This window comes from Apteryx mantelli, chromosome 3, assembly GCF_036417845.1.
Source record: "Apteryx mantelli isolate bAptMan1 chromosome 3, bAptMan1.hap1, whole genome shotgun sequence".
Classification (NCBI taxonomy): Eukaryota; Metazoa; Chordata; class Aves; order Apterygiformes; family Apterygidae; genus Apteryx; species Apteryx mantelli.
In genome coordinates, this window is record NC_089980.1 from 114529313 (window position 1) to 114556767 (window position 27455).

General features: G+C 36.8%; 1 protein-coding gene across 1 annotated transcript in view; it reads left to right on the forward strand.

Moving 5' to 3' along the window:
* CSMD1 (CUB and Sushi multiple domains 1) overlaps window positions 1–27455 on the forward strand; it is a 1279784-nt gene that overhangs the window by 554660 nt on the left and 697669 nt on the right. The window contains exon 4 of the mRNA XM_067294827.1: window positions 26446–26640. Coding sequence (XP_067150928.1) covers window positions 26446–26640 — 195 coding nt within the window. The remainder of the gene's footprint in view (window positions 1–26445; window positions 26641–27455) is intronic.

The following is a 27455-nucleotide window of genomic DNA, read 5'->3' on the forward strand; positions in this document are numbered from 1 at the left end:
TTTATGGGGGGGGGGGGGAATGATTGATTCATAGTCATATTTGCATGCTAGATGGGTCTTAGTTGGTGTGTGCTCAATTAGCCCCTGCATACGTGCTGTTTACGGGGAGGTCAGGTTGAGGGGGAGAGAACACATCAGTGGTGGGGGGGGAAGGAGCTCACCCTCACACCTCTGCAAAACTCAGTTAGTTAGATACATTATGTGTGCTTGAAATGAAAATTTTGGATGTACTTCTTCATATTCAGAAATTAGCTATAGTGGCCAACTGGAACTGATGTCTGAATTTGATAGAGTAAGGATTGAAATTCTTGGATGTTTTTAAAACAGAAAGCTTTAGTCTTGAGAGAGGAAGACTATAGATGGGAGGGACAATTAGGTACAAAGATACTGCATGTTTCCACCTCAGCAATGCTACAAAGAAGCTGTCAGTATGCTTTCTGAGCATGGGTAGATGAAGACCTGTTTTCTTGCAGTCTTCCATCCTGATTTGGAATTTGTTGAACTATTTTAACTATTTTAACAGTTCTTTCAGAACCTGGACTTATGTTTCTTGAACCTGACAACTCTTAAAATGTTTAAATTAGGAGACACTGGAGAAAAATGCAGTTTTCAATGATTAGAAGTGTTCTCTATGAGTGCATTGAGCTCTAGGTGCACGCAAGCTGTAAGTCAATGTTTTTCTTTGTTTTTGTATCATATAACTTCCCATTTTAGAGGGAAACCTCTGGGATGGGGGGAGGGTACTCTCAGGGCCCTTGCAGTAAAATCTCAAGTTTCAGCTATTGGTCAGCTCACCAATACAAGGAGCTGCAGTCCATGCAAATAACTAAATCTAGCTATTTCTGCAGAAGTTTTAATTTAAATTATTTATTGAAAAAGCCCAGATTCTTTTACAGGGGAACTTTAAACCTCTGATGGTAAATGACTTTCACTGAAAAAATAATTAATGTGTAAGAAAATACTTTTGCCCTGACTACACAACTTCACCCTGAAGTGCATTGATTCCAGCACCACTTTACTGGACAGGGAAGCTGGTCATAAATATTTCATTTGCAGCTGGGTGTACCAGAAAGGCTTTGCTCAATAGCATTTTGTATCTTTCATGAGGAGACCTTTGGCACATAGTATTATTAAAGACCACCAGGGATAGTAGAGTTTTAATAGAACAAAATATTAGAAGAAAAATGCCCCCTTGATTTCTAATGAAACAATTTAAATCCCCTACAATTTATCTTTGCTGGATTTAGACACCTGGTTTACATATGAAAATCCTATTAATTTTAATATCTGACCATGAATTCTTTGACAGAATGCTTATGATTAAGTATAAGCATGCACAGAAATGTGTCACTGGATTGTGACTTACATATCTCAAATAGAGAGAAATGAGATTATGATAGCTTTTTCTAAAGCTCATCCTATTAAATACAGAGGCTACACTTCATTGTCTTGAGAAAAAGTTTAGGCATCTAACAGCAACTGAGGGGAGACTGCAAAGAATCAAAAGGCTTTATTTTCAGATAAGCCATTCCAGTAGTCTGCTAAGCAGTCTGCTGGAAGCTACAGGTGCCCGACGATCTCTGAGTGCTGCTGTGACTTTGAAAGAACCTGCCTGTTGCCCTGGCAATAAATCTAGGATTGAAGTAGGTGCTAGAGGAGGAGAACAAAGAGAGAAGTGAAGTGTGGAGTTCTTTGGTCATCCATACTCTGGTTTACTCAAAATACCTCTCAAAATATCTTAAACCTCATGACAGAAAATGGAATATTTTAGTGGGAAGTACTTAAAATAAAAAATTAACCCTGTGTCCCCAAATCCTTAACTGAAACTGGAAAGAAAAACCTGATGTTTCTTAATTTTGCCAATAAAATTATTGCACACCTGAGTGTTTAATTATTGAATTTTCTTTTCATGATGATGAATTTTCCTTCAGATTTTGAAGTGCAGCAAAGACTACATAAGCAAAGAAAAATACTCATGTTATTGTCTATTTGTGTCAGATATTTTTTTCATCTGTCTTTTATACTGCTTATGTTTTATGAGAATGGCTCTTGTAGAAGGCATTTAATAGAAAGACTATTTTTGTAGCTGTTAGTGCAAATATTTAGTTCCTATAGGGGTCTTCTTTGGGAAGAGACATTAAATATGTAGTAATTCATATAGCATTGTTAATACTTTTATTGCTTCATCATTCAACATCTAAAATAAATTCCAAAGACCTCTAAACTTAATTTCCCAACTGTCGCAAACCATGATTGTCTCTAACGCACGTAAATGCCACATATGGGAGGTAAAGAAGTAGCACTTAATAATTTGAAATATTTTGCCAGTTTCATAAAGAACAAGAGGAAAAATTATCCTATATAGTAGGGAGGCATTTCACAGCCAACCTTGGAACCACATTAAATATGTGGGTGAATAATGAAGGCAAAATATGTTTCTCTCTTGAGATGTTACCCCTCACCTTGACAAGCTCTCATAAATGGAAAGCCTGTTTAGCAATAAACAGCTGCTGTGATTACTGAATGAACATAAAACTTTGACTTGTTTGTCATTTAACAGTTGGTAGACTGCAGAACTCCTTTTGGGGGAGAAAATTCACAGGTCAGTATTATCAGACAGATGTATAAAATCACTTTCTCTTGCAGGGCTTATATGAAGCAAATTGGTGAGCCAGGTGGCACCTTTTGAGACAGTGCAGCACAGAGCTGTAGCCTTTTAAACCACAGAAACCCATAAAATAGCACAGATAGCTGTTCCACAGGCTAACATCTTCATGCAACGGTTTCACATCCTAGGAGGTTGTATTTTTATATAGTTGTTAATTGCCTTTTTTTTTTTTTTTTGGTATACCTAAGTAGAAGGAGATAAAGATATATTCAAAACAAAACCCATGGTTGTATAAGAGAGGGTTGTCCCATTCCATCAGAGATGGCAGTGGAGATAACTTTCTGATTTCTCCTCCAAAATAATTGTTGTAAATGGAAAGCTGACCTCTTTAGCGCTCCTTTCTCCTGAAAACAACTTGTATTTTATTGTATCCAGTGTTGCTGCAATGGAGTGTATTTTAAGTTACCTTTGTGCTACTGGGATTTTTATTGATTTTTGTTTATTTAAAATGGGATGTATCATTGAATTATTTAAAAGCAGAACAAATGTGAAGTGTTCTGTGAGGGACAGCAAAGGAAAGGGACAGTGATCACATAGCCATCCAAAAGTTTAGTGTTAGCTACCAGAGTGGCTGCTGATGTGCTTTCTCTCCCTTGTCTGGGATGAGTAGCAATCAATACCATCGTGACATCTACATCTATGCTAGTATACTAAGCAGCATCAGGACGTGGGCTGGGGCGCTAATGCTCAAGCGTCTGTACTGCTGTTAGGTGGATTCGTAGCATGGGTTTTTGTGTGGGTCAAGTAGCACTTTTCCAAATTAGTCTTGGGCGCGAATCAGAAGTCGGTGCAGGCCAGTGACTGCTCTGAACAGGCAATCTGGAGGCAGCCATCCTGTTTTGCAGGTTCAGAAGGTACAACGATAACATGCCAGCTGGTTTCAAAGCCATATGACATGTTCTGGAACTATTTAGTTTTGGTATATATGTACCCAGCACATCTCCAGCACATCTTCACAGCAGGTGAAGTCTCTAGAATTAATTATGGTACCCAGTGAAACAGACAGTCTTCTGGTGTTCTGCATAGAAGGAACTCTTGATTTTTTTCATATTTGGAGATCACCCTTACCACCTTTCAATGCTGTAGTACACAAACAAACAAGGAATTAATGAATTTTGAGACTATTTCAGTATTTATCTCTTTTCCATTACTTCTAGTAAATAATCTTTTAGTTAAATAATAGCAGACAATCTCCTTTAGTTGCACATTGAACAAGTATTGTAATAAAGTAAACTTTTCCTTTGATAAGGCATCAGCCTCGCAGATGGCTTCATTGTTCAAATAGCTATAATACTAATTTGGCTGTCAAGATTGTGATAAAACTGAGGAGAATGAAAATACCTTATGGTGTTCCATATGGTGTTTTGAGCTTAGGGTTAAAATAGACAACCACAACTGAAGTGGACAAAATGTCATATTACATTAAAAAAAAAAAGAATTATGCTTGCCTTTTTTTCTTTTTTTTACCACACTGGTGGTGTTGGAGTCCCAAAGAATTATGGAGATGGAGAAGACATGGATATTGTTTAACAGTGCCTGGCTATAAGTGTTTGTTATAGCCGCAGTCCAATAAAACCTCTAGATAATAATTCAGTGTAATCTTCAGATCAGAAAGGTCCTGAAAGTTAGTCCCATATAGGTTAAGTTTTGCTTAGATCATTACTGAACATATTAAAAATATATATAAAAAAATGCTAATACAGAATTCAGATGAATTGTGAAATGACAGCTGTGCAAAATAATTTTCGGAGTAAGTTTTAGGAAAAAAAAGATCAGATTTCTGATTTGCAGTACAACTTAAGAAATCTTCCCTCATGAGGGATTCTTGAGATCTGAAGCAAGTCAGATTCAAGCCTGAGGACGAAGATGCTTCAGAAATTGGAGTGGAATTCTACACCAAATGTTTCATGGGAAGAGTAATCTGTCCGTTCTTACTTGTTGCCAATCTCCAATTCCTTACAACTTTATTAATTTGTAAACAATACTAATGCATTTCCATATCATCAGTCTGATCGTTCTCCTGAGAACAATCACAGTTCTTTGTCAGAAGTTTCAACAGGTGTACCTCTTCTTGTGTTTCTACTTATTCTTTCAGCCTTATTTATTAAAAAATACGAAATTTAGTGCACCCATAGCTTATGTTTAGCTATATGACTACATTTTAAAAAGTCACATCTGTGCAAATAGCTGGCTTGCGCAGAAACGGAGATTGTTGAGAGCCAGGTTCACACTGCTCTGTGCAGTGCCGTGCAGTGCAGAACTGAAGGCTAGCGGCTGTGAGCCAGCTTGCCGACCTGGGAGAGTGGCTGTAGCTAGAGCAGAGGCTAAGCTGACTCATTTGCTGGAGGGCAGTGCTATACTAGTTTGGCTATGGTGCTTTCAGGACACTAATTGTCTACATACTTCATTGTATTTTGTGAAAGTACTAGTTTGAAACTCTTTGCACTCTGCTCCATTGTGTGGCATAGATACACCCTAAATCACTTAGTTTTGAAAATATTTCGTATGTTTTGTTGATTTAACCTCTCTGCTCCCTCAGTGTTAATGTAATAAAAGGCTACTACCTATATTTTCAAGCAAGTGCTTATCCTGACATATGTATATACACATTTATTTTGTTTCTATGCCTTCTATACGATAATAGCTGTGTTTAAACATGGATCTTGTTCCTAGTATGATCCTAGGAATTTTAATTTTCAAAAATTCTGAGATTTTGGGCTTAATTTGTGTTTCCTTCTTCTCAGTCTTATATGCAATTAAAGGGATATCCTACAGCTTTGTTACTCATTTTCTTTTAATATAAAACGGAAACAGGACTAAACACTTATGACAAGCAATATGCTGTTTTAATTCAGGTCTGCAATGGATTTAAGCCACTGTTCTTCTCTAGACCTCTACCTCCTTATCCATCAGTACAGCAGGGTTTTTAGCAATGTGCTCACACTTAATGAATGTACAGGGACATCAGATTAGCATGATTCACCTTAAGGTTTTTAGGAGGAGTTTACCATAAGTTTCTCATGTCAAAATTGAATAATAAAAAAGAAATACTTAAGTTTTGCGTGATGTGCCACAGATCATTTCTCTGTAAACATCACATTTTGTCAGATGAGTAGTATGCGCGAAATATGTTCGTATGACAGAGATTTCAGAAACTCTAAAGGTGCCATTGTATCTTCCAGAAATGATAATTCTAGAAAAATACAACAGTTTTAAGCTTATGTATTTATCTAGCCCCTAACATTCTCTTTTTCTGATTAATTAGAATGCTTCAAACAACAATTAAAATTATGTCAAGTTGCTTATGTATATGTTTCAGGAATTGTTTTTGTAGAATTTACATAACTTTAACAAAAAGGTTTAAAAAAATAGGGGTTTTGCTGTTCTTGTCTTCCCTGTTTCTCCTCCTTCTTTCATTAAAAAATAAAAAAATCCAAACCAGGAATAATTGTTGGTTTTAATGTTGAAATGATGTCATCCCAGTTTCTATTTTTAACTACTTTTAGCACAGGAAAATGATGCAAATATTCACATATATAAAAATTTATTCAAACAGTGCTTTAACTCTGTGCCTTTTTCCTTGAGCTTGAATATATATCCATGGCATCCTGGAAAAAAAGATACATTACAATATATTGATACAGAGGCAGTCTGTGATGAACTTGGTATAAAATGCTTTAATATTTTATCAAGGGGACTAAATTCTGGAGATGCCAGATGCTCATTCTTACTCTCACACTGCACCTAACGAGTAACTTGCACAATCGTGTGTGTGTGTGTGTGTATACACACACACACACACACACACACATATATATGTATATATATGTGTATATATATATATACTTTCTCCCTAAAACTGGGATGTAAACTGTTCCAATTTAAGGATTCTGCCAAAAATGCATTTATATGTGTGTTTGAGGTGTGTGTTTTTTTCTCCCCCACTCAGAGCCAGATCAGTTCTCTGACCTTGTTCATGAATTGGTCATATAAAACCACTGTACTAGAAGAACCAAGAGGATTAGCATAGTAACACACAGGAAATGAGCGGGATGGAAAGGAATACCTTACACAGGTATTGCTGCTTCCCTCTGGGTGATGGAAAACATATAGCTGTAATGATTAAGGAAGCCTCCCGATAGGCAAAAGGTCTGTGATCAAACTGCTAGCCCAAAATTAGGCACTTTATCAATGTGTAGTTTTCAGTTCTGAGTGATTTGAACTTAGATTTTCCACTTTTCTGAATGTGAGTACTGTGGAGTTGTTGTTTTAAGCAAAGACGTTTAAGGAAAGGAACGGAAACTATGGAACGCCACCTACCACGTGAGGGTACCGGTCATCACGCAAGAAATTCACCATCTTGGCTTTTGCCGCAGTCGTGTTTTCAGTCATCTGGACACAACAAGTAATGTCAACCAGAGAGAGGAATAAATGTCATTCTCTTCCCTCCTGCTGCATCCTGCCCATGTAAATCAGAGCCCAGTGTTTAGGATAATCTTCAAGACAGTAGGAGATTTGAACACAAATCTCTAACTAAAGAGCATAACTGAATGTAGGTAAATGTCCAAAGTCTAACACAACCTTTTCTGATTACTGAAGATAAGAGCAGCAGCCAAGTAAACAAAAGCAATGCCTTTCTCATGTAAAATCTTGAGTTACAAAACACAAAAATATTGAACTCGCCTACTATAATTCAGTAAAATCAGGAAGGGGATTTTCTCTGATGAGATTTTGGATAAACTTGTGGCAGTTTATTTTACAGGACAAAGTGAAAGATGTAGAAAGATGCAGCAATTATGTGAAAACCACAGTCAGATGCAGGTGTTGTAGTTTTCACACTCAATGTTTCAGTGTCAGCAACTTCCAAAGCTCTTTAAGGAAGGGGAATTTATTAATATTTGCACTAAAAACTTTCTACAGTACAAACATTGTTTAAAATTTATTTAATCTAAGCTCCATTTGGGCCTCTTGAGAGCTCTTTATTTTTGTAGTCTTCTGTCTTACACAGCGGTAGAAGGCAAGCTTTGGTTTTTCGTCTGTATGGAACATGCTATTTATTCATATAGCTTGCCATCTGATTTCATAAACAACATGTACATATGCCACTGCGCTGTCTTAAGAAGACATATTTGTAAAACTCTTTAGAAGAAAAACATTGTGTTGAGCATGGTCCCGCTTAAAAACTTTCTTTTTTCTAAGAGGTTAGTTTTCTGTGTGCATTAAATACAGTGTAGATGTACTATACAAAGCCTGAATGTGATTTACAGTAATCAATATTGAAATGGTACTTAAAACAGTAATTCAAACAAAACAAGGGAAAAATGCATACATGTATGATAAATGCAGTGTCAAGAAAATGCTACAAATATTATACAAAGGTCAGTCTTGGGTGTTTGTTCTAGCAGGGGTGATTCAAAGTGTGTGTATGTGTGTTCACCACAGTGTGGTTAGATTGTTTAGCCCGTGCCGAACGCAGTCTGTTGGTTCTGGGGTTTCAAAGAAAATTGCTGAAATTTCACACCCTGCAGAAATTCAGATTGTTGTGTTGTAAACAAAAGGTTGGTGACAGAATGTGTTCTTTTAAAGAGCGGTTTGTCTGCCTCCCCTTGCCTGAGTGTTGCAGGCTGTGAGACGCTGACGCATGCCAGCAATGCAGGCTGGGGTCTTTCTTCCCTACAAAGTCAGCTGACTCATGAGAACTTACAAACTCACCTCACTAAAGTTCACATTAAAATTGATATTTTTGTCAAAATTGAGATGGCTTAGCTGAAAGCTGCTTTCACAGAATCCATAGCCACAAAGGGCAAAACACTGTTTTCTCCTTTTCATTTAGGCCCATGAAACATAGCACACTGAACTGTGCGTTACCTGAGGACTTCCCAGGTAGCAAGCTATGTAAAGAATGTAATTAGTCTCCTATAGCTAAAGTTTTTGAGACAGTGAATACTTTTTCTGTTCTTATGCTACTGTTTTTCCATATTCCTGAAGCAGGGAATAAATTATCTGATACATCTGTTGAAGTAGGAGCCTGCAAATGCTAAAAAGATGGAAGCCCTCATAACAGAAATAATTTTCTGATGCCATTTTTAACACCAGTAAGTTGAAAAATGTACTGCTGCATTTTTATTATTACAAAGAATTCTAACAACAACAACAAAAAACAGCAAAAAAAAAAGTATTGAATTAGGGCAGGAAAAAAAACCCACCACACAATTTCTGCTGGAAATGGAAAGGACAAGGACTACCGGGACTTGATAACTGTAATGTTATCATCCATAGTATTTAACCATTGTTATAATCCTAAAACATAAAAAAGAATAAGCTCATGCCTTGTTCTGTTAAAACTGCTGTTCTTAACCTAGTATGGCAGGTCTTAATAGTTCAAAGTCCAATTTGATTTAGTAGCAATAATCATTGCAGAGAATGTTGGGAGCAAAAAATAGATGATGTTTGTGAAATGTTTCAAACTGTTTTTATTCACAATTCATCTATATAGTTTCAGTAAGCATTCAGTGATCAACATGTCTTGCCCTCATTAAGCATACACTTTCTTGGTTACATACTTCTGAGTCAGATTGCCTCCTCTTTTGAGGGGTTTCAGGGAAGAAGAAATACTAGAAAAAAATTAGACTTCAGGTTGCTAGTTGTATAAACTTTACATATACTTGGGTAAGATGCATGTAAGTACTTAAATGCTTCACTGCTTTTGTAATAGTGACAAGAATATAAAAACCTTGACTATGCAATGTATTTTATTTAATTATGTAAATACATCAAGATAGAAATATCTTGATACTTTCCTGTCTTCTGTCTCCAAATAAAAGTGTGCTTTTTCATGTAAAATGAGAAGTCAACTGATTTTCTCATTCTGTGTCAAACTCATTTTAAAACACTTCAAATGAAAAGAACTACCAGAGCCAAAATTCAGTGTAGTGGCAGGTTGATTGGCCAGGAATCGTGCGACTGGTAGTGTCTCAGACCTGTCTCCAATTGTCTGAGCTAGGTGAGGAAGCTTCTGCATTCCTAGATGAGCCTTTAAACCACAGGGAGTCATTTTTATTTAAAATAATTTTAAAAATTAAGTCTAACTTCAAACTAGTCATACTGCTCCCCCATCTCCTTCTTCCATACAGCTTTATGAAAACTGTTCCACAATTTCCTATTTTATGGTTAGAATGCTTCTCATTTTCAACCTGTTTGTAATTGTGATTAGTTCATACACTTCTACTTTTGTCCCAACCCTGCCTTCAGCTTATGTAATGTTTCTTGTGACCTGGTGTTTGCCTTCCAGTGTCTTCATAGTGATTGTATTTTAGTCTTCATTTCTCCAATTAAAGCTGTCAAAGTTTTCCAATATCCTCTTAAAAGCTCTCTAGTCTCTATCACTTCAGTAGCTCTGCTCTTCACCTGCTTCAGATTGAATTGCTCTTATTTGAACAAGGGTAATCGGATTTGTATGCAGACCTCCAGATGAGATCTTAGCAGTTCCTTGTACTTACCTTCCTCTTTGATAAGCACTTTGTTTAACACGGAGACTTTTTTACCTCTATATCTTAAGGGACTTCAACCATGGGATGTCTTTGATTTTCATGAGTGTAGGTCGTTTGTCTAATGAGATTCTCAAAAGTTGTCTGATTAAAGAATATATTGACTCAGTTGAGTACATCAATCTTCAGTAAACAATCCTGTATTTTATTCTATTTTCCATTACTTCCTGTCATTAACTACTCAGTCCTTACATTCTAAAGTTGCATTGCTCTTGCATACTTTCAAGTCATGAATACATCAAGGACACATGTAGGAGTTTTTGAGCAGAATGCAATCAGATAAACAAAGAGAACTGAAATACAACTGAAAAGAATAGCAAGTAATATCTAAATATTTTCTTTCCTTTTTTTCTTAATTCAGTGTCTTCTCTCAGATATGACTGTAAAGGAACCACCACATAGAATTTGAATGGGTGTTTAATCTCACTTTACTTCTTTCCAGTTTTAGTTGTGAAAGTAGGAATTCCTTCTTTGCCAAAAGGTCAAACCGATCTTTCTCAGAATGAGAAAGGCAGGCAACAGATGTTGCATGCATTTGTAATGATCATACTGACAAATTAGAAGACAGATCATTGAACACTGTCACTTTTTAAAAAAGTGTGGGGGAAAGCATGAATTTAGTATTTGTAAGAATATGACTAATGACTTTTGATCTCTGGTAGCAGGTAATGTTTCCATTTATAAATTTTTCATGGTCCCAGGCTATAAGCCTCTGCCTGGATTGTCATACTCAGCTCATTCTTTGTTCTCCTCCTTTTTCAAAAAGAGAGAGCTAAAATCAAGGAATATTGCTCTCTGATCTCAGTTCATCTAGCAAACAGTGTGGTACATCTGAGACAAAGTAAGTGTGAGGAAATAAAAAGTTTTAGCTTTAACTTCAAATTGCCTTTGTACTTGAGAGTTCTCTAGCGTTGTTTATACAATATTGATTTTATAGTCTCATAACCAATGGCAAGACATTTATTATATACTTTATAATAAAAGTAAACACACTAAAAATAAAATCCATCAATCTTTCATTATTATCTGCACAAGAAAATTAAAATATCAATCTCAATGTGGGAAATGTATTAGAGTGTTAAAGTTGTTGCATACTCCCAAATGATTTTCATAGTTGCAATCCAATACAATTTTGCGCATCCTTAGAGACTGACAGACACAGCTGGGTAAATGCTTGTAAAACAAGAAAGCTGCAGATTTCAGAAGTGATGTCATCCAAGTATTTTATTTGTAAAATATTGCAATGATTTATGAGTGCACAAATACATAGATTCCATCTACAGATAGAATAGATTTCATATTATCTTTGGATTATATGAAAATACAGGTTTCTACTTGTTCAGCTAAAGAAACAACTTTGTCACTGTAAACCTATAAAGATGGATTTTTTGTTTTTATTTATTTTTAGGGAAAATAATCTCTGCTAGGCCCAACAAAATTAAGCTCAATAAAAAATTGCTAGTAGACAAGTAGTGGGTCATGCTTTTAATGCTTCAGTATGTAAATTTCTGTCCCATGTATATTCTTGAAATGTAACATTTGGGGGCTTGGAACATAAATATGGCTTTGTTATCAGGTGCTACATGAACCTGTACTTTGTATGATTTCATTTCTGCGTTCTGTAGTGAACTCTTGAGTGAACCAAAATGAAATCCATTAAATTTTTATGAAATAATTTTTAAGAAGGATTTAAATCATCTAGTGTTAGATAACTTTCAGACTAAAGCTGTCAAGGTTAATTGTGTGTCTGTGTGCATGGGTGTGTGCAAGTGCACACATGCCAATAATCACAGAAGTTTGGTATTACTCTTTCAGTAGTAGATTCAGTCCTACTGTATGATATAAGGCACTTCATTAAGGATTTACAGCTAAAATATTTCAAATTGTGTTTTTAATATTTGAAAAATATGTAAACTGGACTGTATTTAAAAACCTCTTGAAAAACTGGAAGAAAACAAACTTCACATTATTGCTTTCTTTACGTTGGCTTTATGATCATGATCTTTTGGATTTGATATTATAAGTATAAGGAATGTGGGGCTTACTTTAACCCAATACTCAATATATCTGTTCAACAGGATTATTCAGAAATTGCTCTCCAGGATGAAAATAAACTTCCTATAGCAAATGACAAGATTCAGGAACTTTCAATCATACAAATGTAGAATAATTTCCCTCTGCCATCCAAAACTCTACTTTTGAGTAATTACTAGAATTTTGGATTCTAGTATCTGGGTATAGTCCTGATGCATGGTTTGATTTAAATATAGTACTTGCCTAAAGTTGGGAATAACCTTTGACTTGCTGACTAGCAGCAAACTTTTGTCATAAAGTGCTATTTTTTTTCTGTTCCATAAAGAAACTCTAATTTGTTTGAGTTAATTAATTGGATTTAATTAGTCTAATTATTCAAAAAAAAAAATAAAAACCATAAACATCTGGCCATTTTTTAGTTTGAAAATATGAGGAGCTAGTGTGCAATAAGTTGCAATTGAGGCCCAAACTCAGAGTTCTAGCATCTACAACAGTGATGCTAGTGATAACGCTTGCAAAGGATTTCAGTATCCGTTATCTTTTGAAAATCAGGACTCTTGTTCTGATATTTGAATCAAACTGGAGCTTTTCTGAAAATACCTTCAGGTATACCTTCAGGTATACCAGGTTTCATTGAGGAAAAATAGATGGTAGTTCCAAAACTTCAACAAACTTCACATGAATAGAACATGCCTTCTGAGAATTAACTGACTTTTGGGGAACATATTTAGATTTTGTGTTAACTAAAGTGTAATATCAGTGAGTTTACAAAGTGGTCTAAACCAGATAGTATGCTATAATTTGCCTAATATATTTTCCCAGTTATAGAATTGAAAACATGAAATAGTTATATCATGTTCGAAATTTTTCATGATCTTGGGAGAGTATGACATTTAGCTCTGAGGCTTGGAAAAATATCCTTATTCATTTCTGGGGGAATAAAAGTGAAAATTTTATGTCTATTTCTCCTCTTTTTCACAACTGGATTTATAATCATCTTAGATCTGTATCTTCTATGAGATCTGTATTTTGACATGCCAGGTGCTGGATGAGGTTTTGGAGAAATCCTGGGATCTTTTATTAAGCGAAAAACTAAAAAAAAATGGAGGCGTTCAAACTGAAGATTTCTTGTTTGATCTAATGTGTTTCATATACGTGTGTGTGTGTGTGTGTGTGTGAGAGAGAGAGAGAGAGAGAGAGAGAAATAAATGAAGCAGGCTAAAAATTTAGTGTTCCCAGAAGCCTTTCTTAAATATCAAAAAGAACTATGAGATAGAGTAAAAATTAATTTAGTGATAGTACCAATACAGAATAATTGTTGAATTATACTTCCTGGGGGAGGCATTTCTTTTAATTATTATTTTTCTTGTTATGTGGTTTCACCTTATCTTTATTATACTGAGGGCTTTTTAAATCTCAGAACTCAACATAAAATTATTTTATTATTATTTCTATAGAACCCAGGGTCCTAACTGTGGGCCAATACTCTATATTACGTTAGATATTACCATTTTGTCTGTGCTGCATAATCTCTGTCCCAGAAGCATATAATCAGTCAGGAGTAAAGTTGAAACTCAGGATCGTTAAAAATAGAAAAAAAATTATAATTGCTGTAACTAGCACTAGCAGCTAGTGATTCAAAAGGGGCCTGTTCATCAGCAAACTTTAAAGATAGAGAATGAGAATAATTTAGGTTGGAAAGGATCTCTGAAGGTCATTTGATTCAATACCTCCACTCGAAGCAGGGCCTTGTCCAGCCATGTTCTGAATATCTCCAAGGATGGAGATTTCACAGCCTCTCTGGGTAACTTGCTTCAACCCTTGATTACCCACATGGTGAGAAAAAAAGAAAAAATCCTATGTTTTAATTGCAGTTTCCCTCATCGCAACTTGTCTCTCTTGTCTCTCATCCTATCACCATGCACCTCTGAGAAGAGTCTGTTTCTTTCTCCGCTACGCTCTCCCATTAGGTAGTTGAAGACAAGGTTAAGATTCCCCCAGCCCAAAGCCATCTCTTCTCCAGGCTTCAAAAGCCCAGCTCGCTCAGCCTCTCCCAAAGGGGAAGTGCTCCAGCCCCCAGTTGTCCTGGTGGCTCTCTGCTGAACCTGCTCCAGTGTGTCTCTCTTGTAGTGGTAGCCCCAAACTGGACACAGTACTCCAGCTGTGGTCTCACAAGTGCAAAATAAAGGAAAGGACCGTTCCCCTCAACCTGCTGGTTGCCCTTTTACTTTTCTGCAGCTGGGGGTATGATTTTCTTTCTTTGCTGCCAGAGCACATTGCTGGCTTATGTTCAACTTGTCCACCAGAACCCCCAGGCCCATTTCTGCCAACCTGTTTTCCACCTAGCTGGTCCCAGCCTGCACACTTGCATGTCCTGGGTGCAGAATTTTGCATTTGCCTTTGTTGTGTCGATACGTTTTGGAGGAAGAAACAGCCTGGAGAAATAGCAGCCCTGCCCTCCAGTGTATTGACTGTTCCCCGATTCAGTATCATCTGCAAACTTGAAAAGAGTTCATTCTCCCATTAGAGTAGAAGATATTAAGCAGTGTCAGTTTCACTGTGTGTAATGTAAGAATGCAACTAATAACTTGCTGCCAGCTGAACTTGGTCTCAACCCTCTGAACTTGGTGGTCCCCCTACCTTACTTAGCCATTCCATGTTTCACTGGCTCTGTCAAGAGTCTACTATGGAAGAACATGACAAAGGCTTTGCTGAAGTCATGGTAAACAAGATCCACTCTTCACCACTAGTCTGCTAAACCAGTCATCTCTCCACAGGAGGGAACCAGATTGGTGAGACATGATTTGTCCTTAGTGACTCCATGTTGGTTCTTCCAGCCTACTATTGAACTGAAAGTTAAAATTTGGAAAAGGTGCCAAGTTTGAAACAGTGAAAAAAGACTCTTAATGAGTCTCATTAAAAAAGGAAAGGATGGAATCCGAGTCGCATTAGTACTTTTGCTAATCAAAGCTTGACCATGTAGGAATTTTTTCATTTCTAAAGAAAATCAGGCTGGAATAGTTTTTTAATTCTTTGTCTAACTGTCATTTATTTTCCTGCTAATGAAAATAATGAACTACTTGGCTTCAAAGTCAAGCAACTACGATATCTGATAATACTGGAAGATATTCTGAGGTGGTGTTTTGTAAAGTTTGTAAAATCTCTCAACCTTGGTTGATGATCTTAAATGTTATATTCATTTTAAAGTGAAAACATAGGTCTATGAATAAAGTTCATAACCAGTTAAGTTAATGTTTACAGAATTGTTCTTTAGATATTTTTATTATTATTATGTCCCCACACACATTTTTTAAGGAATGAATGTAATACATTGTACAAAGTAGTGTTATTTACCTATGTCCAAATAAGATAGTAAGAATTGGCACAGAATTCTTAGCACCTTTCTATTTCGCAATTTGGAATTGCTGGTAGTATGGGATAAATTAACTGAAAGGTACTTAAGAAAGGTATTTCTATTTTATTTTGTCCTGTGTGTGATGAAGCTGCTGTGATAAAGCTCAAGAATGAATTTTATTATCTTTGTAACTAAAGCTCTGCATCCCTTGTGGGAATAAGGTAAAATTCCATGTGGGCTATTAGCGTGCTAAATAAGGAGTGAAAAAGACAGTTTTCTTCTTTTTGGAAAAGTAAAAATAAATGCCAGGGAGTGCTATAAAGGAATCTATTCAGTCAACAACTGTATGATTTAACACAAAACAGTAATTAATTGATATTTAAGAAGTGCTTTCAGTTGCATCTTTGCAACCAGCTCTAGTGTCTTCTATTGTTTGTTGTTTGAGTGGGTATGTTATACCCCATTCTTATACCAGACCAAACTGGATACAGTTCTCACTTGAATTTAGTAACCTTGTGTGTGTGTATTCATAACCATTTCATATTTCGTTTCACATGTTCATTCCGATAGTGACACGCGGTTTAAGATCATGTGCGATTACGAATCACAGAACCATGTGGGATGACCTCTGGAGCTCTCTAGTCCAGCCTGCTGCTCAAAGCGGGTTCGTTTAAAACAGGTTGCTCAGGGCTGAGTTTGAATATCTCCGAAGATGGAGATTCCACAGTCTCTCTGGGAAATTTGCTCCAGTGTTTGACCATCACTTTTTCACGGTGAAAAAAGTTTTCTTTGTATCCAGTCAGACTTTCCCATGTTCCAGCTTGTGCCCGCTGCCTCTTGTTCTCTCCCTGTATGGCTCTGAGAAGAGTCTGGCTCTGTCTTCTCTACACCCTCCCACTAGGTAGTTTTAGGCAGCAATAAGATTTCCTTTTGTCTTCTGTTCTTATCAAACCCAGTTCTTTCAACCTCTTCCTGCTAAACTATAGGCTATGCCATTTTGACATTTAATAGTTAGATGAAGTTTGGAGGGCAAAAAGAGAGAGGAAAAGATGCTTGTTTTGTATTTTTTCTTATAGATTTATTTACAGCAGCTCTGCTGACCTGAGAAAATCTTTTTCTACCAGCAGAATTGGATCCAGTTGTTTATAGGTTAAAGCTATGATGAGTGTTTTAGCGAGGCTATTTTGCACAACAAGTTTGCAATAAGTTCATAAGTGACTTCTGAAGCAGATTTTATTTAAGCTCCCATTTTTATTTTGCAAATTCAAGTAAAAGATATAAAGAAGTCATGACAGTGAGCCATGCGAAGAACTTCTGCAGTTTGCACCCTATTCCCCTTTGAGTATCTGATTATGTCAACTGATCTATTTGCATTAAACTGATATTGTAAAGAGCCTTTAGGCACAAATGGATATGAATGCTATAAATTAACAGTATTCCTCATGCTGGTGAATGGTGACTGTTTGCCTGTATGACTTTCATTCACTCTATCTTTAGAAGGAAATTGTCAGTATGATGAAGAAAGAGTAATTAAATTAGGTAAGAATGACAGCCAAGAGTAATACTAATAAGAATAAAATCGTAAGCCAATGTGGTTATTATTATGCAAAAGGATATAGTGAAAGCATTTGTTCCTAGAGTTGTCAGTAGGTGCTAACTACGTATTTCAATAGGTAATTTGACAAAATTGAAATAGATAAGTGTTCCTGTTTTGATCTTTCTACAACTAATTTATGTTGTTTAAAAAGGAGGTGTGATTAAGGACATGAATGAGATAAATTGCAATAAATAAATTTGTAACTACTTCAAAAGTTGTAGTGAAATGCCATGACTCCTATCAAGCTTAAGCATTCAACTTTGCTATTTTTTAATTGAAATAATTATTTTAGGTGTCAAGGGAGGTTTGTGAGTATTCAGAACAGTGGTCCAGATGTAGATTTTCCTTTTAAAAAATTGCCTTTACATGGAAATAGAATAATTTTGTTATATTTATCTGAACAGTAAATTGATTAAAAAAAGGATTTTCATTTTTGAGAAAAAATAAAATATATTTTTAGATTAGCCGCTCAAAACACCATTATTCTTGTAGCCTTAAGGTCTGTCTGAATGACAGTGCTTTTGCTAGTGCTATTGCCTCAGCAGATACCAGTAATACAATTCTGTTAAAATTACTAGAGCTGTGCCATTGCCATAGCTGCACCTGCCTCCACTTTACCTCTTCCCCCAAAGTTTATATTGATATATATGTGTGTGTATACATAAATATACATACATATATATACACGTATATAAATGTGTGTGTATATATACATATATATGTGTGTGTGTTTGTGTGTGTGTATATATACATAATACATATATATATATATATATTTATCAACTTACCCCTAATACTTTAGATAGTTTTTAGCCTCTCTCTTGAAGTTCAGCTTCAGCACAACGAGGGACAAAACAGTGTAAACATTAAAGCTCTGTCAAAGGATATTTGTAGGGCCCTCCTACAGGAGCATAAATACCCCAAATCTTATATTATTCCTTCAGTATCTTTCCAAGTCGTACCTCTTGACTATTTTAGGTCACAACCCAGTTCAGTTTATTGAGAAGTCTTTGTACTGCCTTGCTGTAAATGGCACCTGTTGTGGGTTTGCCTGTCATAAGATGTTCATAATGCCTCACAAGTTGGGAGCACCTCTCCGCACATACAAGACTTGCACAGAAGTTTTATGTGCTGTGAATCTGACTCACTATCAACTTCATTATGGGACAGTCACTAGTGGTGGGGTCAATACTGGGGTCAATACCATTGAACATCTTCATTAATGACCTGGACGATGGGACCAAATGCACCCTCAGCAAGTTGGCAGATGATACAAAACTAGAAAGAGTGGTTGATAGACCAGATGGCTCTGCTACCTTTCAGAGGGACCTCCACAGGCTGGAGAGATTGTCAGCCAGGGATCTTGTGAAGTGCAACAAAGGGAAACACCAAGTCCTGTGCCCAGGGGGAAGAATAAGCCCAGGCACCAGTACACACTGGTGGAGGGGGGCGGAAGGGAGGCGACCAGCTGGAAAGCAGCTTTGCAGAGAAGGACCTGGGGGTCTTACTGGACAACAAGTTGATCATGGGCCAGCAATGCATCCCCATGGCAAAGAGAGCTAACAGCATCCCAAACAGCATTAGGCAGAGCATTGCCAACAGGTCGAGGAAGGTGATCCTTCACCTCTACTCCACACTGGTGAGGCCACATCTGGAGCACTGAGCCCAGTTCTGGGCTCCCCAGCACAAGAGAGACATGGACCTCTTAGAGGAAGCGCAGCAAAGGGCCACAGAGGTGGGGATGATGAAGGGACTGGAGCATCTGTCATACGAGGAGAGGCTGAGGGAGCTGGGACTGTTCAGCCTGGAGAGGAGAAGGCTCAGGGGGGATCTGACCAATGTGAATAAGTATCTGAAGGGAGGGTGCAAAGAAGATGGAGCCAGACTCTCCTCAGTGGTGCCCAGTGACAGGACGAGAGGTAATGGGCACAAACTGAAACACAGCAAATTCCACTTGAACACAAGAAAACATGTCTTCAGAGTGAGGGTGGTTGAACACTGGAACAGCTTGCCCAGGGAGGGTGTTGAGTCTCCATTCTTGGAGATATTCAAAACTCAACGGGACACGGTTTTGGGCAACCTGCTTTAGGTCTGGCTGAACCTGCTTGAGCAAGGGGGTTGAACACATGATCTCCAGAGGTCCCTACCAACCCCAACTCTTCTGTGATCACAGAATCACAGAATTGCTGAGGTTGGAAGGGACCTCTGGAGATCATCTAGTCCAACCCCCCTGCTCAAGCAGGGTCACCTAGAGCACATTGCACAGGATTGCATCCAGGGTGATTCTGTGAACTAAAGTTTAAAAATAGTAATATTGAATTTTTAAATCCATCTCAAACTGAATAAATAAGTTAACAATATTAAGTGTCAAGTCTGAATAGCACTGAAGCCCAGCAGTTCCCTCTTTAGGTTGCTGCACTTTACATCATCATGTCTGTTCTATAACATCGATTTTTAGACTGTTTTGCTTTACAGCAAGCATCATATCCATGAAAGCAACAAAGGTCTACATTGTTGGGTTTGAAAATAAATAAGAATTTAGCTAAGGTAAGACTATGCAGTTTCTGTTGTGGTACACTCTTATAACAAATGAACTAACATACAGTGTATACAGTGTTCCATGCCATTTTGGAAGTCCGAGCTGGTAGATCAATTAACTGTTCATTGTACATTGCTTCTGGAAATAAAAAGGAAAAAGTTGCTTAATAAATTGACAATGAAATATTACAAACTTTTCAATTGATTCAATACTCAATTATTTAAAAAAAAGAAAGGGAGAAAAGTACTGTAATGCAGTAAGACAAAAAAAATGTTTAAAAGAACCTTAAAATCAAATATATTGATCTTGTAGGCTTTTCCTAGGTAGAAATGGTCTTGCTATTATTTCCAGGACAGGTTTATTAACGGAAGTTCTTGAGCATGTATTTTTAAGTCTATCTTTTGTTCAGTGCAGCAGTTTCAGTGTGGTAGATTAAAAGGCTATTAAAATTTGTTTGTCTAATTTCCTTTTCAAATGAGGCTGCTTTTTGAGTTGGAACACAGACTTCTGTTTTAGTGTCATTCTTGTAAGAAAATCTAGCATTTTTTTCCACTGCTCTTTGTCAGCATGTTTTGTTTTGTTTTCCTAATAAGCATAGTTATTGCTCTCCTCTGGAATATTATTTTTTTCTTCTATGACTCTGGAAGTAAGGTCCTGTGTATATCGTCTATTTATACATGAAACCAAAGTACAGTTATTTAACCATGTGGTCAGGGAAGCATGGGGTGTTCTCCACACCTATTAGACATCCTGACATCAGCTCTGCAATTTTATATATCCCTGACCTTCTCCATTGTGCTTCTGACCTTCACCCCAGTGTTGTAATTCCAAAGCTGCCATGTCAAGGGGCCCTCTGACTTCCTCCTTACTGACGCTGTTTTTCAGTGTGTGTTTTTTTTTCCCCCCCTCAATATAAGTTGACAGTGTTATGAAACACATGGAGGAAAATAATAGAGAGACTATGAAACAGCAAAAATTAGGCAAGGCAATCCTGGAAAACTTTTCCAGTCTTTTCTGAAAGAACAAGAAAAAGAACAAATAGCATGTATCTTTGTAAAGCCATAGAGATAGGGAAATAGGAGAAAGAAAAACATTCTCCTTGCTTCTTCCCTTCCTCTGTCCCCTTCCTTCTTTAGTTGATTTGAATTAGCTGCCTTCTGAATTGTTGCTGTCAAGTTTTGACTACCATGTGTGTTGCTGGCCCATGAAAGCTGACCAGCTGATTCACAGAATAATAAAACCATTACCTTTTAAGTGAAATAAGCAGTGTGAGCTTTTTGCCATTGAAAGCTTCTAGGTGATCTTTGCAATATAACTGATGATCATGACACCTGCAAAAATGGATTTTTTCACCTTTATATTCTGCTGAATTCATTGTCAGATTGAGCTTCTGACTGGTACTTTCAGCAAAAGTTAGGAAGTTAATTTTCACAATTTTATAATTGATTTCAAATATAGATGTCTAATTCATGCTAAAATTAGTGGGAGTTGGGCTACCACTGACCTTAAAACCTTCAGCATCCAGTAGAAAGTGTCTTTTTTTACCTTGAACTTTTTAACCAAAGTACATTTCAATACAGAAAAAGAGCATCTTAACAAAACAGTACATTATATTGTACACAGTTGTCATGAGGGGTTTGAAGTAAACATGGGAAAAATGTGTAGACATTTTGCAATAAACAATAGCATGCCTATTGCTTATTTGAAGACACTTGCAAACTGGTGAAATAAGCATAGTAAGAAAATTTAGGTGGAATGAAATAGTCATTCAACAGCTTATTCAGTTCAGTGAAAGCTACCATTTACACTTTGGTTTTCCATCATTGACCACTACTGTCTGATTTTAGGTCCTCTTTCTCTGCTGCAGTGAATATGTGACCAGAAAGAGGTTGATAGTGAAATCTGATGTATCCAACAAAATGAAAGAAACTCTCCATGAGTGAAAGCAAAGGATAACTATGTTTAAGGTGCTGTGCATGTGTTTACAAGTTGGCTATGTTGCAAATAAATACAGAGTTGAGCTTCAGAAAGAGTATTGGAAAGTTAATGTGAATAATCTGACACAGGCCACCAGAGAATGTGTATTCACAGAATCACAGGGTGGTTGAGGTTGGTAGGGACCTCTGGAGATCATGTGTCCAACCCCCTTGCTCAAGCAGGTTCAGCCAGACCTAAAGCAGGTTGCCCAGAACCGTGTCCCGTTGAGTTTTGAATATCTCCAAGAATGGAGACTCAACACCCTCCCTGGGCAAGCTGTTCCAGTGTTCAACCACCCTCACTCTGAAGACATGTTTTCTTGTGTTCAAGTGGAATTTGCTGTGTTTCAGTTTGTGCCCATTACCTCTCGTCCTGTCACTGGGCACCACTGAGGAGAGTCTGGCTCCATCTTCTTTGCACCCTCCCTTCAGATACTTATTCACATTGGTCAGATCCCCCCTGAGCCTTCTCCTCTCCAGGCTGAACAGTCCCAGCTCCCTCAGCCTCTCCTCGTATGACAGATGCTCCAGTCCCTTCATCATCCCCACCTCTGTGGCCCTTTGCTGCGCTTCCTCTAAGAGGTCCATGTCTCTCTTGTGCTGGGGAGCCCAGAACTGGGCTCAGTGCTCCAGATGTGGCCTCACCAGTGTGGAGTAGAGGTGAAGGATCACCTTCCTCGACCTGTTGGCAATGCTCTGCCTAATGCTGTTTGGGATGCTGTTAGCTCTCTTTGCCATGGGGATGCATTGCTGGCCCATGATCAACTTGTTGTCCAGTAAGACCCCCAGGTCCTTCTCTGCAAAGCTGCTTTCCAGCTGGTCGCCCCCCTTCCGCCCCCCTCCACCAGTGTGTACTGGTGCCTGGGCTTATTTCTCCCTACATGAGTTTATTTAACAAAGTTTAATTGATTATACATACATTGTCAAAAATGGAGCCAGTTCTATGCTACATATTGCAGTCCTGCTATGGTGTTGCCTTCTGTCACTGGCTGATAAAGAATATTCATGTTATGTTTTATTATACAGGTCATGATCAGTTTTGAACACTTTTCCAAAAAAAAGAAAAAAAGAATCAATATACGACGTATATATAATTATTTTGAATAGTGAGTTAAAATCTTTGGCATGTTACCTAGTTAATTACATTACTGAGTTTGATGATATGCATTTGTCAAATTTATGACAGTCGTACTGAAAGTTTCCTATGTGCATAATTAGCAGCAGCCAATGTTCCAATAACAGGTTTTCTACTATCTGTGAAGGTAATGCACATTACATGAGGAAGGCCAGTCTGATATATTTAGTTTCATGAAAAAATCTTACAGAATCTTACAGCACAGTGCACCAGATTGAACTATGCTAGGAAATGAAGTCCGCACAGGTTCTTATGTCTGTCTTAACAGTGAAGATAGACTTGTAAGTCAGAAATCTTAGGAGGTAAATCTGGTTCAGCTCTCCTTTTTGTACATATTTTTACTTTTAAAACATTAAGTCTAATCAGATTGTTTTCAGAACACTTTTTTTTCTTAGCCTGGAAAGGACTTGAGAAAATGAAAAATGAGGTATTGCACACCCTGTGAGGACACTCAAATAGGTTAGGTCAGTATACAAAAGCCTTTCTTCAGTGCAGCTTTATCTGACTGACTGTAGTGGACATCAAATTATTTCATGAACCAAGCATTTTGATAACAAAAGATACCGCAACACTAGTGATTCTACCAGCTTCCTCCAGGAAGTTACTGCAGACTCTCAATCCTGTTGAAAGTAGAGTTCAGTAACACAGCAGAAAAATAGCTTTTTTACTGAAAACTGCACTGAAATCATACTTTGAGGGACATATGTGACCTCTGCATATGATAGCTTTGATCAGCTAGAACTCTCATAATCTAAAGGGTCAGCTGCATTGGTTGCTGTTATGAACCTTCAAAGGATAATTCATCTTAGGTCCAGAAACAGGAAGAGTAAAGTCTGTGCAGATGGAATTGTTCAGCTACCTTAATATGTTTTCCTGAAATTTTCAGAAAAGCACATTAATAATGTAGTCCAATGCTTGATCTTGACAAGCAATGAAATCCTGGGAACTATTACATACATTATTGAGCATGGCTGTCATTCTCAGATCACTCATCTTTTACTGTTTTTTTAGGAGGTTGTGGCAAAATGTGTGCCAGCCTCAGGATGCTGAGTCCCATTATTTCTGGAGCCTTGACAGATGTAGTGGTAAAAAAAGTGAGAAAAAAGTCATATTGTAGGAGAGCTTCTTTACACAGATAGAAGAGTGATTTGCTGCAGTACGATTTCAACAGTTGTTAGCCAGTGCCAGTTGTCATATATATGGCAGATGTAGATTTGCTTTGATACCTCTTAGTTGGGAATGCAGTTTGTAAGAACTCATAGTATCTTTGAATAACATGTTTTTCCAGATAGCACACTCATAAAAATAAATGTTGTTTGGGATTGTACAAATACTTCTGCATAAAACAGATCTTATGATGAAACAACTTCATGTTATAATGCTTTGTAAAAATGTTTTGATTTGAAAAAGGAAAGAAAAGAGAGGTTCTTGTTTCAGACACAGATACTCTCTTGTGTCCAAACCACGTAACATACCTTGGCTTGTCTGGCTTGTTCTGCAGAATTTATCTGTATTGACAGTAGTGTTTCATATCATTAACCTATCATGACTAGAGCAACAAAAAGGGAAAACTTGTAAACACAGAGCTAACATTTTTAATACCTCTAGTGCTATAAAACATATCTATCATATGTAATGAATCATTGCTGCCAACTTTTCGAAGTATAAGTTTATCTATATTTTATTTCAATTAATCCAGTGTCTTAAAATCACTTCCTTTAGTGTAAAGTATTTTATACATTCTTACATATGTGAATTAAACATTGACTTTCTTTTCAATGTAAATGAGAGCCATCTAAATAAATCTCATATTCTATGAGATTAATGCATGTGAAATTGAACTATACTATCTGTTTACCTAGATGCTGAGGCTTCATCCTGGAAACAAAGCATTTATCCTCCTTTATCTTGGCTGTTGAAACAACACAAAAGAAGTCAGGTGTCTTCTTGTTTGTTTCAAGCTTGCTAGTTATGCACTGAAAAACTTTAAGTAGCTCCTGTAACTCACAGAAATCTTAGTTCTCCAGTCTGTAACATAGGTAGAACATTCATCTATCTCATCAGGGTGTTATGCGGCCTTTGCTACCTAGTTAACTTTTGTAGAAGATTTTGAGATTTTTCTGGTAGAGAGAGTGATGTAAATAAAAGTGTTCTGTCTTTTAATTTTTTAATTTTATGTTTTTGGAAGGCTTTTGCTCTTGGACCTTTTTGGAATTTGCCTACATAATTTGTGTTCTAACTTAAGCATAATTATGATCATTTAAATGCCAGTGTGACTAACTGTTTTAGAAATGAATTGAGGGTGTGCTTTCAATAATTGAACTTACATGGTAAAATGGGACTTAATTAGCATTGCTATATTGATATATTGCTTTACACTCTGAGGATGTGCGTCTATTGAATAATTAATCCTCCCAACATGTAGGTGAGTGAGATTAGTGTAGTTATGTTTATTTTGCAGATGGGTGGAGTCAGGAAGGAGAAGGATAGGGGTGAAACAATTTGTCCGTGAAAACACAGGGTGTCAGAAACAATACCTGAATTAAATGTGAGCTTTTCAGGCTTTTCATTTCTTTGATGAACACATTTATCTTTTGTGCTGTGATGCATCATTTGTTCATGACATACTTCAACTTTCTACATTTATTTGTTCTGCTCTAAAGGAAATTAAACAATTTTAATTTGTACTACTTCAGTGAAAGGAAAGACATGCCATTAATGAATTTTGAATTAGATGAAGAATAACAACGATTCCATTCAAACACACACACACACACACACACACACACACACACACACAATTTTGATATTTTTAGGTGGAGTAGTATCTTCTTTGAACTGATAACTAGTTTCAATAATCCATTCCAAATAAGTACTTACAAATGCTAATGATTTTCTGCAGGGAAAAATAAAGGAAACAATGATTAAGCAATGACATTTGGGCTAATATGAATGGACATATTTATTTTTCTATTTTCTATCACTTCCTAGAACCGTATTAACAAAGATTGATTTAATTTCTCATCTTCTAATACCTGGAATAATTTGAAATTAAGCAGAAAATCAAATGTGTGGTTTTTTATGTATTTTAAACTTTAATTTACTGTTAGAAAGTAGTTAATTACTGAATTCTTTTAAATTGTTATTCTATCAACTAAAATGAAAACTGTTCATAAAGTTCCTATTACTGGAAGTCAATAGAGCTGCCTAGCTCCATAATGATGTAAGAATATTCTTGGATTATTTGCAAAAGAGGATTAAATAAAAATGTCTTCATTGCAAGGTGTGGGAGAAATAGCAGGATTTTTAGGCTATTTTGTTGTTTGAGAATGGTTCTGTAAAGAACTTTATTGAAGGTATGTTAAATCAAGAACTGAGTTTAAAATTAGCTTTGAAAATGATGATGCCTATTATAAATGTAATCTTTTGTAAAAGTACATTCCATTCTATTTGACCTTATTTGCATATGGAATGCTGCTTCAAATAATAATATTAAAAATACTTAACAGTTATTTGAAGATAATTGTTTCACAAATATTTATTACTTCTTTCTGCAGATTTCAACTATAACTTTTTCCTTCTTTCTTTCAACAGTATTACCTAGTCATACTTGTGGCAACCCAGGAGAAATTCCTAAAGGAGTACTTCATGGAACAAGATTCAACATTGGAGACAAAATCCGATATAGCTGTATCTCTGGTTACATCCTAGAAGGCCATGCCATGTTGACATGTATTGTGAGTCCTGGAAATGGTGCATCATGGGATTTTCCAGTTCCTTTTTGCAGAGGTAAAAATGAAAACATGAAACATCCTTAAAATATTGATACAACATTAAAACAACAGATGAAATATATATATATATTTTTAGTCCAATGTACTTTCTAAAAATTTACACCATTTAATACTGTAATCACAACTAAGAAGCAATGACTCCCCCCCAAAAAAAGCAGAGACAACTTCAAAGTTAGGTCAGCTTGCTCAGGTTTTTGCCCAGCTGAGATTTTTACATCTCTGAGGATGGATATTCCAATGCCATTCTGGAAACCTGTTCCAGTGCTAAACCACCCTCATGACAAGGGAATCTTTTCTTATGTCCAATTGGAATTTTCTTTTTGCAGATTGTGTCTGTTACCTCTTGTCATTTTTTGGAGAACCTCTGAGAAGATTCTGGCTCCATCTTCCCTATAACTGAACACTGCAATTAGGTCTCCCCATAGCCTCCTCTCATCCAGGATGAAAAATACAGTTTCCTCATTCTGTATTATCATACAACATATTCTTCACCTTGACCATTTTAGTGGCTTTGTCCTAGTCTGTCAATATCTCTTTTGCACTGGGGGACTCCAGGATGGACACAGTATTGCAGATGTGGCCCCTGAGTGTAGAGGGGCTAATCACGTCTCTCTACCTGCCGGCTAATGCAACCCAATATGAGGTTAGCCTTCATTGTTGCTTCATATTTGGCTGGTATTCCACAAGGGCCTCAGGTCTTTCTGTCAGAGCTACCCCCTATCCAGTGTTTATGCATGGAGTTATTTGGTTCCAGGTTCAGAACTTTGCATTTCTCTTTGCTGAACTTCATGATATTCCTGTCTGCTCATT